The sequence below is a fragment of the Crocuta crocuta genome, unplaced genomic scaffold (assembly GCF_008692635.1).
Source record: "Crocuta crocuta isolate KB4526 unplaced genomic scaffold, BGI_CrCroc_1.0 scaffold16, whole genome shotgun sequence".
Classification (NCBI taxonomy): Eukaryota; Metazoa; Chordata; class Mammalia; order Carnivora; family Hyaenidae; genus Crocuta; species Crocuta crocuta.
The window spans coordinates 2,298,186-2,315,272 of NW_027531893.1; the positions used below are offsets into that span (position 1 = coordinate 2,298,186).

General features: G+C 39.4%; 1 protein-coding gene across 1 annotated transcript in view; it reads right to left on the bottom strand.

Annotated features, from left to right (window-relative positions):
• Positions 1-17,087, bottom strand: part of PTPRZ1 (protein tyrosine phosphatase receptor type Z1) — a 176,664-nt gene that overhangs the window by 12,391 nt on the left and 147,186 nt on the right. Inside the window, exons 16-23 of the mRNA XM_077773262.1 lie at positions 14,131-14,151; positions 13,873-13,969; positions 9,821-9,903; positions 8,258-8,392; positions 7,552-7,686; positions 6,540-6,703; positions 4,520-4,655; positions 2,933-3,079 (exon numbers count right to left, since the gene is read on the bottom strand). Of these exons, the coding sequence (XP_077629388.1) occupies positions 2,933-3,079; positions 4,520-4,655; positions 6,540-6,703; positions 7,552-7,686; positions 8,258-8,392; positions 9,821-9,903; positions 13,873-13,969; positions 14,131-14,151 (918 nt within the window). The remainder of the gene's footprint in view (positions 1-2,932; positions 3,080-4,519; positions 4,656-6,539; positions 6,704-7,551; positions 7,687-8,257; positions 8,393-9,820; positions 9,904-13,872; positions 13,970-14,130; positions 14,152-17,087) is intronic.

Below are 17,087 nucleotides of genomic sequence, written 5' to 3' on the forward strand. Positions count from 1 at the left end.
TGCAGTCTGACTTCAGTGCTATCCTTCCCTGAAGTAGCTTTTATGGCTCAGCCCAATGGCCTGCTGTCCTCATCACACCTGATTTGTCAATAGAATTTGCCACCTTTGTCTATTTCCTCCTTGAAATGTAACTTCCTTCAGAGTCTGTTATATCCCCACTGTCACAAATTTTCTCCTACACTCCTACTGTCCATTCATTGGCTAATTATAATTTTTCTTAAACCCCCCCTTCGCAGGCCTTCTTGGCCATCTTGTTCAATTCTAAGGATTCGAGGAACCGTCTATGCCAACTGTTCTCAAATCCTTTCTCCAAGCAGACCTCTCCTTTGTGCTTCCCACTGAATATTCAACTGCCCTCCATGCCTGTTTACGCAATGCCTCCTGAGTTCCTAAAATTAGGCTGGTTTGGAACAAATTTCACCATCTCCTCCCCCACCACACCTACCAAGAGTGCACCTTTCAGTCTCAGTGAACAATGCAGTCTCAGATGCTCAAAGCAGAAAGCGGGTAGGGAATGCCTGTCCTTTTCTCTCCTCACTGCAATGTCCAATGAACCACCAAGTCCTGTGGTCAACCCTTCACTATATCCTACACAACCCTTCCCTGAAGAGTCACATCCTACAGCACCCGTTTCTCCTGTGTGATGGCACTTGTCCCTTGGTTTGTATCTGTTTTCTTGCCTGTATGTCTCACTAGATCAAGAATAAGAGCAAGAGTCACAAGAGCAGGAGCTGGGTGTGCTTTTTTGAAAAAAATCACGTTTGTATCTTAGTATCAAACACAAAAGCCTGGTATGTGGCAGGTGTCTGATAAATATCTGTCTTATTTTTAAAATGAGGTATGACTGACATACATTATATTAGTTTCAGGTATATACCATAATGATTTGATACCTGTACACATTGCATAAAATAATCACCACAGTAAGTCTAGGTAACATCCCTCACCATACATAGTTATGAAGTTTTTTCTAATGACGAGAACTTTTAAGATCTATTCTCTTAGCAACTTTCAAATATGCAATACAGTGTTTGTTATTAATTATAGTCACCATGCTGTACATTATACCCTTATGCCTTATTTATTTTATAACTGGAATTTTGTACATTTTAACCTTCCTCACCCATTTTGCCCACCCTCTACACTCTGCCTCTGGTAACCATCAATTTAGTCTATGTATCTATGATTTTTTTATTTCCACATGTAAGTGACCTCATATGGTATTTGCCTTTTTCTGTCTGACTTACTTCACTGAGTTATTTCTGACTTACTTCACTTGCCATAATGCCCTTAAGGTCTATCCATGTTGTTGCAAATGGCAAGATTTCATTCTGTTTTATGGCTGAATAATATTTGATTGAATATATATATATATTACATTTTCTTTACCTATTCATCCATCAATGGGCACTTGAGTTACTTCCATATCTTAGCTACTGTAAATAATGCTGCAATGAACACAAGAGTGCAGATATCTTTTTGAGTTAGTGTTTTCCTTTTCTGCAGACAAATACTCACAAATAAACAAATGTAATTTATTTCAAGGCATTGTTCCTATAGATAGATGAACTTGAATGACTAATGTCTTATAGGACGGTGCACATACACACACACATACACACACACACCCTTTTATATCTGCTGGGTAATGTGTTAACAGGAAACAAAATCAAATAAGATTCTTAAATAAGATTCTGGCTTCAAACTGATATGTCCATTTTGATCCTGGGTTATCTAGTATAACCATATCAGTTCTTTTATGCAATTGTGTAGGGGTAAGTCATATTTAAACGAGAATTATGTTGAAAATGGGTAATGCTTATATATTTTTAAATTTAGAATAAAGCTATCCTAACAACCTAATGCTGATGTTTTATACTCCTTTATTATTTATTTGTAGAAGCCAAATTGCATACTTTTTCTTTCTCTAAAGTGTTTTATTTTCACTCCAATGAGCTTTGCGGAATAAAAACATTTATGTCTTCCAGATGGCATGTTCAAAGCACAGCGTTCACCCCTAATCTTTCTCTTACTTCTCCAAAAGCACAAAGGGCGCTGACTGAGGTGACAAAAATCAGAAGGAAGTCCTAGTGACTAACATCTTTTACACTGTAGTGTGGGCGAGAAGAGGAAAAAAAAAAACCACCCTGCAATCTCAAGGTTTGTCAACTCTCCTGGGTTTTGCCAGGGTCTCAAATTCTTCTCAGATATTCCTTCTTCAGAAATTGGCCCTGTTTCTCTAGGGATCTGGGGAAGTAAGAGGTTAGTAGAGGAATAAGGTGGAGCAAACACACAGCCTCCATTCCATAGGAAAGTCACTACTGTGCAAATCCCCCGTAAACAGCTAGAGGGTCCGGTAACATCTGCTTTCTGAATTCTTTGCCGGCTGATTTCTGGAAGTCAGAGAAGTACGATTGTAGAAGGTACGATAGTGAACCAAACATACTCCCTTCTCTAGCTCCCTGCTTCGTGACAAGGTGGGCGGGGGAAACTGGGGGTGAAGAGCTATTGTTCCGGCGTGGCCTCTTCTCTAGTCCAGGGGTTTCAAGTGAGACAGATTTTTCCAAAGAATAGCTTGGACAGCCTGAGCCGGAGTACTCCTTGTTAAGTGGTCTGGTTCTTTCAAAGGGAAAAGAGCACTTACAAAGTCTGTATGATGAGGTGTGCCTGTCCCTCTGTTATGCTCTGTGCCCTCCTTTCTTGGACCAAATTTACACTTGTAAACATTAACCCAGACTTCCTGAAAACTTTTCTTCTTGCTGTCAAAATTAAGATTCTCCTTGAAACTTACCGCGTGGCTTTGCTGCCCACTCTAAAGAATAATACAAAGCCACTGTGGAACCGTGCTCTGAACCCGTCCACATGGCCTTCTCAACTCAAACGAGAAGATGCGGGAACACTGAACTGCGTGCTAACCTTGAGGAGAACTCACCTTGAATTGCTTCTCTAGCTTCGTTTTGCCTGTTGGTCCAGGAATGAGGAGCGCATTGACATAGGCATGAATGTGGCTGTCTGGCACCTCGGTCTCTTTACTAAGTATGGCCTCCACCAGAGCGTCATGAATAAAAACGTACTGTTCCTGGCAAAACAGTGACAATGAGGAACATTACTGCAGGTTTTCTTTATATGTATCTACATACAAAAGTAATTTTTTTCACTGACAGACAAAAAAAGTTTTACATAATGGCGGGGAGGGACCCACAGAAGAGTGCTCACTAGTCCCACAGGAAATCCGATGCAGGAAAGGAGGCAGTCAAGACAGAACACAACTCCCCTCTCTACTTCTGATGGACTGACATTTGGGGGAGGGGGACGAAGCAGTGCTCTCTCTCCGCCCCTCCTTCAAACCTGTGACCCTCTTCCATATTTTGCATGAGGACTTTGCTGGCTTTTCTACTTCTCCAGGGTCTTCTTCTGTCCATTCCCACCCTCCTATTAGCCAGTCAGATATAATGTAGGCCAATTTTATGTCCAGTTCTGTCTTCTGTTTCCTTTATGGGTCTTTTTCTTGGTCTAAGCTGACTAGTGTGTCATTTCCTTCATGGAATGAAGTTTGGTTTTGATTTGATTTTGGCCCACACAGCAGTTTGTCTTTGGCTGCTCTCAAGCTGCCATCCATAGTTTCAACTTCAATTCATTTTTATTTAGAAACAGGGGAAAATACAGATATGCTGACTTTGTCCTGTGTCAGGTAAACTATAGATGATAAACTCTATGGACTTAAAAAAGGATATAATTTGAGCATAATTCATACTTTTAAAATATGAAAATACAAATATGAAAATGAATGCACTTAGTCACTGCATGCAGGAAAACCTTGAGGTGTTTGCTAGCAGGCGTGGGCATTGCCTCATCCACTTCTTTTTTTTTTAATCTTCTCTATCATCAGTGTCGTTCCAAAGATACTCCCTATTTAGTGACAAAATAGACAAAATGTAGCTGGCCCACCTGTGACATACAATGCAGTCACCTGGTGTTACGGGTTGAATTGTGTCCCCAAAAAGAGATGTTGAAGCCCTAACCTCCCAGTACCTCAGAACATGACTATATTTGTAAATAAGGCTGTTGTAGATGTAATTAGTTAAGATGAGGTAGTGACTGTTGCTCTTCTAAGAAAAGGAAATCTGGACACACAGACAGAAAAGCCAGCCATGTGAACACGGAGGCAGATACTGAAGTAAGGCTGCTTCATCCAAGGAACACACGGGGCTACCAGAAACTCAGACAAGGGAAGATCCTCCCCTAGAAGCTCCAGAGGAAGCATGGCCTGCGAACACCTTGACTTTGGACTTTTATCCTCCAGAACTATGAGGCATTAAGATTCTATTATTTAAGCCAGCCAGTTGGTAGCACTTTAATACGGGAGCCCTATGAGACTCATCAACCTAGTAAAACAAAGTCTGGTCCATCCACCTTTAGCATTTGGGTGACATTTCCAACCCTTAAGATAAATCAAAGTATCCTTTTTGGTGGGGGAGGGGGAGAACAACAACAAGAGACAGTGTCCTTTTTCTCATACCTCAGTTTGCACCAAATAATTTCTTTGTGAACGAATGTGTTTTAAGAAGCCAAATACGTTGACAGTTCCTTCCTGTTGAATTTGCTGCAACATACTGTCCAGCACAATGTACGTGCCTGTTCTTCCGACGCCAGCGCTGAAGAGGGCACAGAAAGGAACCATTTCAATGTCAGGTCAAATACCATCTGAAGAGGGGTCACTCCCGGTTTTCTTGTAAATTAAAATAGTTTTCTTCCCCAAGCGACCGAGCCACATAAGAAATAGTTTAGCAATCCAAAAGTGTAAACAGTTTCATTGTTAAGCATAATGCTTCGAAGAACAAGTAGTTTACTTTTTATTTTTGGCTTCAGGTCAAACTGTAAAATAACCTATTTCTGTTGGAGATTATTTATTTACTTAGGGACATTTTTAGTTTTCAATAATTATATATTTATTACTCATTATATATTATACAATGAAAGCATTACACATCAGAGCATAGCAACTAGACATTTAATCTGAGGAAACTGAAAGCATCAGCTTCACCCAACACTGAAAATAAAAGGTCTTGGGTCTGTATTGCTGGGTACACCTGTTTGTAAAGGTTTTCATATTAATCGGAAAAAGAATTTGATAAAGCGTTCAGCTGAAAATATCATTTCAGTGAGATGGTGAGGACGAAAGCATAACTTCAGTCATTTCTAAAGGGCCATTATCTAACGGACTTCTTCAGAGCCTCTACAGGAGGGACAGAATTCACAGGCAGGGATTCTTTTCAAATGCTCTGACAAGTAGGAAGTACTGGAGTGGAAAATTAGCACCTGCTCCGTACAATACCCTGGTCCCTCTCCATTTGCTAAGAAACAATCCCTGACCTTCAGAGCTCTCTTTCTTGCATTTTCCTGTTTCTCTCCGCTTATCATGAGGCTAACAGATGAAAAACCTCAAGGTAAGTCTCTCAAACTTTGTCTGAGGGTAACTCCTGAGATAGGTAATTAGAATGTGTCCAATAAGCTGTCTATCAAAGGAAAACACTTGCTTCGGTGAGAACACAGACACCGCTTTGACAAAAATACTGTGCACAGAATTTGATTTCTGTGGTCGCTAAGTTCGGCACAGATTCAGCACTCAGTAAATGTTAACTGTTAATTTTATTTTAACCGAAAAATATTCGATTAAAACCTCCGACATACTTTTTTCTCTTTCTTCAAAATACCATTCTTCCTATTCATCAACTTAGTCTTGGAAATAAAGAAATTGGGTCATGATGGGTTGATAATCCCTTAATATGATATAGGAAATAGAACTCGGGAAAACGAGAAAAAGAATTTTGATCTGATAGGTTTAAAAGCAACAGAAAGGTATTTTGCCAAATTCTTCACCTTCTGTGAGCTTTGGTTTCTCTAATATAAACCTGACGTAACAACTCTACAATGGATTACTAACTCCTAAGAATAGCAGTTATGTCTCAAGCACTTTTTTTCAAGTTTATTTCTTTAGATAGGGACAGAGAGAGAGTGAGAAAGAGAGGGAGTGAGTGGGGGAGGGACAGAAAGGGATGGGGGACAGAGGATCCAAAGCAGGCTCTGCACTGACAGCAGTGAGCCCCATGCAGGGCTCGAACTCATGAACCGCGCGGTCATGAACTGAGCCAAAGTCAGATGCTTAACCGACTGAGCCACCCAGGTGCCCCAAGTCTCAAGCACTTTTATCCCATGACATTATGTCGTAATAAATGTTTGTTTATTGACAAAACACGGCTCTTCGTGTCTCACACATTTAATAAGTTAAAGTCCGATTCAATAATCAAATAGAATAGTAAACATCATAAAAATACCTGGTGCTTTGAAATATTTAGCAATCAAATTCTGAGTCTGGTATACCCACTCCCCCGTGATTAATATTTTTGAAAATGGGCATGTAATTTCGTTCCCCTCACTCTGTGAAAGTATTCCAATTTGGCAAAACCGTTGCTCCACGGCTTCCCTTCTTGTCAGCAGAAGACTTTCTGGGGGTTTCGAAACGCGCCCCGGAGACTCACCTGCAGTGGACGACAACGGGCCCCACCGCATGGCGCTTGGCGTGGGACGCCTTCCTCACGAAGGTCAGCACTGGCAGCGAGTACTCTGGCACCCCCATGTCAGGCCACTGCGTGTAGTGGTACTGTGTCACCACACGCCCGCTGGGTCTTCCTTTCTGGGAGCCCTGAAAGAGTTCAGACAGCTTGTAACCGGGACACGTACGAATGTGCGCACACACCAACACACACATGCACACACATGGGTCCTTCAGCATCAACGTGATTTTGGTGGTATATAAAGAAGCAAAAAAAAAAAAAAATACATCGTCATTTATGTGTTAAGTGAGTAGACTTCAGGTAAAGCAGATCACAGTCCCTGATGTGAGTAGACCCCATTCAATTAACTGAAGACCTTAAGAACAAAGACTGAGGTTTCCTGAAGTAGAAGGAATTCTCCTGGAGACTAAAATATAAAAACCTTGCCTGAATTTCTGGCATGGGGTCAACTGCTTAAAAATCTCTCCCTCCCTCTCCCTCTCCCTCTCAATTTCTTTCTCTCTTTCTCTCTCTCTCTCTCTCTCTCTCACACACACACTCACACACATTTCTCTGGAGAACCTGATTTATGTATCACTGTTTTCTTCCCCTTCCCTAAAATTTTAATCTCCCCTATTTCCGGTTGGATGTGCAGATGTCACATGGGGCAGTAACTTTCCTTTGTGGATCAAATCCACTGCAGCCACTGGCCCCATGACCAGTCTGGCTCCAGAGCCTTGGCTGGCATGTAGAGATTTAGCAGAAACCTTTGGGAATGAAGTATGGTTGTGATAAGAACTTTTTTTTTTTTTTTACAAATAGTTTATTGTCAAATTAGTTTCCACATAAGGTTGTGATAAGAACTCTTAATGCTTTTAGTTATACATATATTTAGCCCCCCCCACCCCCGCTGTTGAGTTGTACCATCCACTCAGTCACTTAAAAAAAAGACCAGACGGATCACTCAATTGATGATGTCCTTCATTTGCGGACTCACCTTTTTAATCTTTGTGTTTCTCAGAGTAAAACTCCTCACAGTATAATAGGCAAGCATCTGCACACTCTTTTGAGTGACCAGAAAGCTCCCGTACTCTTCGCTGCCATCGGCAGGCCAATACTGGTCACATTTTCTCTGCAAAAGAGAAAGCAAAGATATTATTTCCTTATTTCAAATGCTCAATATAAGTGTCATCCCTGAAATCTGGAGAGGTCTGGCACTGGGACAGAAATGGACTTCCTCGTTCTTCCAAACATTTCCTTTTCTTTTGATGTGATGGGGGGGGGTAGTTCTGGAGGAGACCAGGGACAGAATTACAGGGCTGAGAGACTTGAGGTGATCTGGTCCAAACTTCCCCCTTTCAGATGAAGAAAGAGAGACCAGACGAATTGAGTCACTACAAAGCTGGGATTAGAATCCAGCTCCCGTGAATTAAAATCTATTCCATTCTACATGGCTTTGCAATGAGCCCCATTTACTTTTTTTCAAAGTATGAAAAATGCATTTAAGTAGCAGATAGCTTGATTTATAGTGAAACTTTCTGATCTACAAATGTTAAACTCCCTATCAGCCGCCAAATTTACTAGAAAGGATACCTGATCGGCCTTCATAACCTCTCCTGCTTCCTGATGCTGAGTCCATTAAAAGCAACTTAAAGCACTTCTGATTACTATTTCGGGGATGAGATAATAGATTACCTACATACCCTTCCTTTCTCTACGAGGTTTGTTATCATGACGATAACTTCCACATTATGCTCCCATATCATTCTCCAGAAATCTTCAGCCGTGGATTTCAGTGGGCCTTGGGCAGCAATATAAGCTTTTGGTCTGTTGTAACCCTGAACAAACGACAAACATTTTTTTACTAAATTACTCTTTTTATGCCATTTTACTGTGCAATATGTAAGTTTTTAAGGTCAGCCTATTTTTTCCGTAAGAGAAGGATCATGAAAAATAATCTTGCAATGCTAGAAAACTTGACAGTACTCGCAAAGATAATAATTCTTTAACCGTGTTCTTTGTTTAAAAAAATAGAAAGTTCTCTTTGCCCTGACACAGACATGATTCTCTGCACCTGTATTCCAAGTACATTTAATCTAAGTCTATTTACTATACCGGTCTTTACTTGTGTGTGTACTGCTTTGAAATGCGTATGGGGCATTGGGGGCTCAGCTGTCTACAAGAGTTAGGAAACCTCTGGTGTTGCCTTCCTACTCTCTCCTTGGTGGTACTAAGCAGTGCTGATAACTAAAGCTATCCTTCACTGTGCACCCACTGTTACCCGAGATGGTTTATGAACATTAACCTGCGTCATTAATATGCACGCAAAATGGAAGCATCATCCTTGATCTGAAGATGAGGAGAGGCTCGGTGGCTCTAAGTGACTTTCCAAAATTTCATGGCTACCCAGGGACAAGGCTGGGACTCAAAACCAGTTCTAACTCCACAGCCCACGTTGGATTGGCCATACATACTGCGTCCTCCGGATGCATGAAATGCTGCCTCTAACAGATACATCCTATATCTGGGGGCACTCACTTCTTTGAATTAACTGTTCCACACAGCATAAGACTTGAAGGCAGCTAGACTGCAAGGTCAGCGTCAGGAAAATAACTGAGCTCCTTTGACATTCAACTGACTACAGTGAAAAACCAGGAAATTAGTCAGTGGTCTGCGGTCCCTGGAGATTGAATAAGCCCCACATAGCTGGGGGTCCTGAGAAGTGCCAGAGATAATAAGGCTGATTAGCAGCTTAATAATTGCATGTCTGCCTTTTAGCCAGGAATGCCTTTGGAACTTCTCCGTCAGGATTTACTGATCACCTGCTCCTTACACAATATGGTGCTAGGTACTGTGGGATATTCAAAATAAGCACTAGGTCTGCGCCTCACAGTTAAGGAGTTATAAACCTACCCATATATATGTATATATACATATATATATAAGCACTAGGCCTGCGCCTCACAGTTAAGGAGTTATAAACCTACCCATATATATGTATATATACATATATATATATATATACATTCACCTTGAATGTGCATTTCCAGCCTGAATTACCTTTCTCACCCACGAGAGAAAGCAAGTATGGGGCTTGAATGCTATCAATCTGAAATCCTTTATCCGTGGGATGTCCTATTGCTGATTTGTATTGTTTATTACCTGTCAGACAACATGTATTGAGCACTAGTATAAATACAGCAGAGTGGTGTAATAAATTCGTGGTCTAATATAATTTCCTTAAATTGAAATTGAAGCATGCTTACATCAACATAATTGGCATTGATGTAATCAGTCAGTTTGCCATCTTTCTCAGCAAGTTGTGCAAGCTTAACCCTACTATGATCATCTGTAATAAAAAAAAAAAAAAAGAAAATATTTCACTATAGCATGGATGACTTTTCAGCACAAAGGTCATTTATGTTTACATAATGATACATCAAATACAATTAAAATCAATGCAAATATAATTTCCTTTCAGTCGGCTTTACGGATTACAGAGGTGACAAAGATAAATATAACAAGAGCTTCTGCTTTCAACAAGGTTTCTAATGCAGATGATGAGAACAGACAAATACAGAGGGAAAGGAATGTTCAGGAGTCAAGGGTGGTGCAAAGTATGAAGGGGGAACTTGAAGGCAGAGACTGTGTTGGTTTGAGATGATAAGAAACATTTTTTTTTTTTTTTATATTTTTATTTATTTATTTCTAGGAGAGAGAGAAAGAGAGACAGCATGAGCAGGGGAGGGTCAGAGAGAGAGGGAGTCACAGACTGAAACAGGCTCCAGGCTCTGAGCTGGCAGTCAGCACGGAGCCCGACGCGGGGCTCGAACCCACGAACTGCGAGATCATGACCTAAGCAAAAGTCGGACGCTTAACCGACTAAGCCACGCAGGTGCCCCGATAAGAAACATTTTTATAAAGGTTGGAATGTGACATTGGCATCTTAGACAGTTTCCAAAGATGGATCTTGGGGCCGTGGACAGTGACAGGGAGAGAAGAGTGTCAGGGGTGTCTTAGAAAGCTAAGGAAGCTTAGAAAGGAAGGCAGCATGTGCACTCTGAACCGGATGCTAGTGGAGGAAGAGAAAGTAGACAGGGCAGGAGAAGGGACCTCGGAAGTTTCTGTGAATGGTTAGAGCAAACAGCTCCTTCAAGGGGACAGCCTCAGAGAGCGGTTAGCGTGCAGCCAGGCAGGAGAATGGCTGTCTGGGAACAGGGAGTGCAGATCCTACCTACACTGTCTGTAAAACGGGGGTGAAAACTATGGTAACGTATACCCGGTCTACCGAGGCAAGTAAGATATGTTGAAATGAGGAGTTTGAGACTGCCTGGGGTTCCACAGGGAAATTCTATGTATTTGGAGGAGTGACATAATAAAAAAGCAAAGTAGAGAGACATCCTGGAATATTAATGCTTCTGTGACAACAGCAGCTCACTAAGTGCAGGAAGCGTATACGGAAATAGATATAAGGCAATGGAGAGATGGGCTTGATGCCAGGCTGAACTATTTTTTTTGCTGTTGTTATTTTGGTTCTAATACTTTTAGAGGGGTATTACTGGGCAAATTTTCTGGGTTGTATTTCTTCATTTCTACAATAGGACTGTTAGTATCTGTGTGTCAGGTTATTTTGGGGATTAAATGAAGTAATATATTTACAGAGCCAGGCACATAGAACGTATACGACAAATGTTAATCTCCACCCCCTTCTTAATTACCTGGTAGGTGCTTTCTATTCAGCTCGTCGAGGGAATCATTTAATACCTTCACCCTCTCCAAGAAGCACCTGAGTTTTTATGTGTAGCCAAGAAGGTTGCTTCGGTTGAGGGGGACGAACATGAAGCAGAAAGTGCTACTAAAACCTTCCAATAAAAATCTGTGTGAGCCTTGCAGGAAGGAAGCAACATCTATGCAAACTATTCAAGAAAATGTGATAATTAGGGGCGCCTGGGTGGCTCAGTCGGTTAAGCATCCGACTTCAGCTCAGGTCATGATCTCACAGTTTGTGGGTTCAGGCCCCACATGAGACTCTGTGCTGACAGCTCAGAGCCTGGAGCCTGCTTCGGATTCTGTGTCTCCTTCTCTCTCCCTCCCTCTCCCGCTTGTTCTCTGTCTCTGTCTGTCAAAAATAAATAGATGTAAAAAAAATTTTAAGAAAATGTGATAAGTAAATATTACAATCTAGAATCTATAAAGAAATGATACAACTCAACCTCCCAAAAAATGAATAATCCAATTAAAAATAGGCAGAAGACATGAATAGACATTTTTCCAAAGACATGCGGACACATGAAAAGATGCTTAACATCACTCATCATCAGGGAAATGCAAACCAAAACTACCATGTGATATCACCTCACCCCTGTCAGAATGGCTAAAATAAAAAACACAAGAAAGAAAAAGTGTTGGCGAGGGTGTGGAGAGATAGGAACCCTTTTGTACTGTTGGTGGGAATGCAAACTGGTACAGCCACTATGGAGTTTCCTCAGTGTGGAGCTTCCTCAAAAAGTTAAAAATAGAACTACCCTATGATCCAGCAACTGCATTATTAGGTATTTACCCAAAGAATAAAAAACACTAATTCAAAGGGATACATTCACCCTGATGTTCATAGCAGCACTACCTTCGTCAAATTGTGGAAACAGCCCAAGTGTCCACTGACTGATGAATGGATACAGAAGCTATGGTGTATAGATATACACTGGATATATCACTCAGCCATAAAAAAGAATGAAATCTTGCCATTTGCAATGACATGGGCAGAGGTGAAGTATTATGCTAAGTGAAATAAGTCAGAGAAAGACAAATACCATATGATTTCACTAATATGTGGAATGTAAGAGACACAACAAAGGAGCAAAGGGGTAAAAGAGAGAGAGAGAGAGAAACCAAGAAACAGATTCTTAACTACAGAGAACAAACTGAGGGTTACCAGAGGGGAGGGGAGTGGGGGGATGGGTGAAATAGGTGATGGGCAATAAGGAGTACACTTTGTGAGCAACAGGTGTTGTATGGAAGTGCTGAATCACTATATTGTACACCCGAAATTAATATTACACTGTATGTTAACTAACTGGATTTATATAAAAAACTTTTTTAAAAAGAGGGTACAGTTTCACTGGCTTCCAGAAACTAGAAAGGAACTGGAATTTAAATAACCAAGCTGGTAATACCGTGTTCATAGGATTCAGGGAGACCCACTGAATATAAAAGGAAGAGGATAAGTATAAGTTTCAGAGGAGGGGATGTAGATGGATTTCAAGAGATGGAGGGGAATATAAAGAAAAGAAAAGGGAACATATGTAAACATGAGGTGCTGTAAGAAGATAGGAGGAAGATGGTAATTTCATAGGAAAAATAGGTAAATTTGCCTTAAACAAGAGACAGCTGGTCATTGAGGAAAAAAGAAAGAATAGGCAAGAAAATGAAGGGAAAGATGGAATAAAAAATAATCTAACTAGGGGCACCTGAGTGGCTCAGTTGGTTAAAACGTCCAAATTTGAGTCAGGTCATGATCCCATGGTTCGTGACTTCGAGCCCCACAGTGGACTCTGTGCTAACAACTAGGACCCTGGAGCCTGCTTCGGATTCTGTGTCTCCCTCTCTCTGCCCCTCCCCCACATGCGCGCGGGCGCGCTCTCTCTCTCTCTCACTCTCTCTCTCTCAGAAATAAATAAAACATTTAAAAAATAATCCAACTAGCCCTTTATAAGACCCTGGGAAGATGACAAGAAAGAGAGGAAAAGGGTAGAAAGAAAAATAAAGTCTAAAGGAAATCTCATTTGATTAGTAAATTCACATAGAAGTAAACAGACCTCAAGGAAAATGGGAACAGGGAATATACATAATGGCAGACACCATAAGAACAGATTTACAGCCCATCATGTCTGAAGAAAGGCCTGGATTAAAATTTCAGTTTGTTTTGTTTAAAAAAAACCTATCATTGGGATGCATGGGTAGTGGCTCAGTCGGTTAAGCCTTTGACTCTTGACTTTGGTTCAGGTCATGATCTCACAGTTCCCGAGTTGGAGCCCCACTTTGGGCTCTGTGCTGCCGGTGCACAGCCTGCGTGGGGTTCTGTCTCCCTCTCTGTCCTTCCCCTGCTTGCTCTCTATCTCTGTTTCTTGAAGTAAGTAAAAAATAAACGTAAAGAAAACAGAAACCTATCACTAACTGCAGAATGTATTTTGCACTATCTAACAGAAGTCTTAGTCCCTGATACCAAGCCCGGAAACAGCTCTGCTGCAGATGGCCGGACAGCGCCGAGAAGCACGGCAGTGACCGTGAACACGTCAGGCTGCGTTGGGGAGATACTTACAGGCAACGATATTTATGTATCGGTTCTTGTGCTTGTTGTCTGGGTGATTGGAGCTGTCTGCTGTGATACCTAAGTCCGCAGTACAGCCCTGCACCTCCTGTAAAGAAATTTAGGTGTAGCATTTTAACACCTATCCTTTCCAACAAAGTGCCTTCAAAATACAACGTAGAAGACAAATTAGTCTATCCCCCCCAATTTTTTTTTACATGTTATAACTATTTCTTGGCTAAAAGAAAATGCAGTGAAATAATGCCTTACCTGGTAAAACTCTTTCAGTGTCTAATGAGGGAATGAATGCCAAAAAAGTAAAGAAATCAAATTCCACAGCACACGACAAATGAGAAAAAAAAGCGTTCATATTAGGTTTACAATGGAAAACTATGATCATGCAATAAATACATTTGTCAAATAGCAACAAAACAGAATGTTTCAAACAGTTACATGCAAATAAACTTCTAACAGTTTGGAACCTTAAAATTATGTAAAAGGAAAAAAAAAACACTTTTAAAAGGGGACGGTGGCATAATAATATGATGAATATAAAAAATGCAGATGAGAAAAACCATATATTTGATAGCACATTTTGTTGTATTAGTTAGATTTGCTAATATCCAAATAACACTTTATTTGACCACTATAGCACTATTTGAAGCCCTGAATTAGTGACACTTTTTAAAAAATTTATTTAGGGTAATTTTAGAGTAAATAGCTTCCTATTAAGTGGTTTGTAACAGATTTACAGTTGTCAGAACATTATGAATTCTTCTAAACATTTTTTATCACAAATACTACATCATTTTGAAACAAAATTTAGATAGCATTACTTTCTACACATTTAATTAGTAGACTTTTTAATTTAAACTTCCACGGGTACAGAAAAATTATTCCTGCCAATTATCTTTTAAAATGAATTAAAATCCTTTTCAGAGATGTCTTCTATCTAAATAGGTTAGGTAGGAATTTATAATTATTTAGTAATAAGATATAAGATGAAGCCTGTATAATTTTTGAGAGAGTATGTAATCCAAATATGAAACTGACTCATCAGTAAGTGGCCCAGCCTCTCTTCAGATAAACTTGTACGGCCTCTTCCGCAGCAAGCCATCTGACTCTAGATTTACAAACAATTTAATGTTCTGAACATATGAAAAGGCATAGTATTATTAGTTATTAAACTAATTATCAAGTTAATGAAACGTTTTCTTGAACTAGAGTGTGAGTTAAAAACAATGGAATTAAGAATACACTTTTGAGTAAAAATGTGAGGTTATTTTATTAATTTAATTATGAGCCGCTTCATAACATTGAAAATTATTTTATGGTTGTAAAAACTATGAGTCTGCCTCTGTGCATATGCTAGCAGCAACTTTTATTGTAAATTGTCTATTTTTCCTTGTGGTTTTTAACATTTGGAAAATTAGATCCTTGACATCGTCTCCCTCTTGTAATTACGATTTTGTTTGTGAGCCCGATAGCGCCTGTGAGTTAACATGGCACCAGCCACCCTCTAACCTCTAATAAGGTAAGAAAAAATAATTTGATATTTTAAACATATCATTCTTTATATTATTCCACTTTACTTAGTCCTTACCTCATACCGCTTTCTATTTCAGTATAGCTATGACTTAAATTTCTTTTAAAATTAAATGAATTGGCTTCTACCATTTTAATTTAGTGAAAATATAGCACATATCACTTCTATTTCCTTTGATTTCTTAAAGCGTTCTAACCTATGGCATTTTCCTTCCCTACATATATCTTTGTTGATATGACTCCCGGGAAGCAGTTGTTGGGTACAATGGGGAGAGTAGACACTTTCTCATCAGGATCAGAGGTCAAATTGCTTCAGAGAGGGAGGGCCATAGAGCACTCTGGGTTGAGAGGGAGACCGAAAAGCAATGTGATGTTTCCTAGAAGGGAGGGGCCAGACGGAAGGCTGAAGATCCTTGCTTTTTGGAATGGAAAATGTAGGTATATATGCGGGCACCTGGGAGGTTCCATCTGTTAAGAATCTGACTCGATTTTGGCTCAGGTCATGATCTCACAGTTTGTGGGTTCAAGCCCCAAGTTGGGGTCTGTGCAGTTAATGTGGAGCCTTTTTGGGATACTCTCTCTGTCCCTTCCTCTCTCTCTCAAAACAAATAAACTTAAAAAAAATTTTTAAAGTATGTATATACGTTTTAAAATCATAGAGCTGGGTTTGAATCCTAGCACTGCTATTTTAAAAAATTATTTAAACTGAAGCGCTATATTATAAATGTATTATTTATAATATATTTATAATGTATAGTATATATTATATATAAATTACATATAATATTTATCAATTATTTATAATATATATTAATTATATTATAAATGTAGCACTATATTATTTTCAGGTGCATAATACAATGATTTGACAACTCTACACATTACTCAGTACTCATTACGGCAAGTGGTCTAGCTCCGCTAGTTATGAGTTGTTAATTAACTTCTGAGGAAGTTGATTTCATCAGTAGTATGAATAGAAATAAAAACAAGTAAGTTCTAGAGTTGGGTGAAGATTGAATGTAAAAGCATTTAGTACAATGACCGGTATTATTAAGGAGTACTGCATAATGGTAACTTTTATTTTTTTATGGTTGTCATTGTTAGCTCTGGGCTTACAGTACCTATTTTGAAAAATCTGCTTAACTGATAGTTCAGTGTGCCATAGTAAATTTGCAGCGTATTTCTCTGCCTCTTCTATATATGAATATTTTATGCACTATTACTAGAAAGCTTTTTACTGATTGTGCAGTTCAAATGTTTTTTAGAAATGTGTATTTTCTTGGGAAGAAGATGGGACGGACCTTACCTTGTATAACATTTATTGCTTGTATTATACCTTGTAAATTAAATGCTTCTGCACTTACAACGGTGTAAAACTAAGAGTTTATATGTACTTTGGTTGAAAACCATGAAATTTAGTAGTTTAGTATAATTTAGAAAATAAAAAAGAATCAATGTTACTAATTCAGATTTAAAGAAAGATACTAGAATTCTGTACCTTATGGAAGAAAATTAATAATGCTTTTTTCTACTAGAACAATTTGATTTTTAAAATGGAAAACCAATTTTCTAAATTATATGGTAATCATAACACGTCTCCTAAAAACATAAATGATTACAGAACTAATATTCTTTGTAGAACTGAAAATAGTTTCAATGTTTTTAGGTCAAGAAATAGCCTA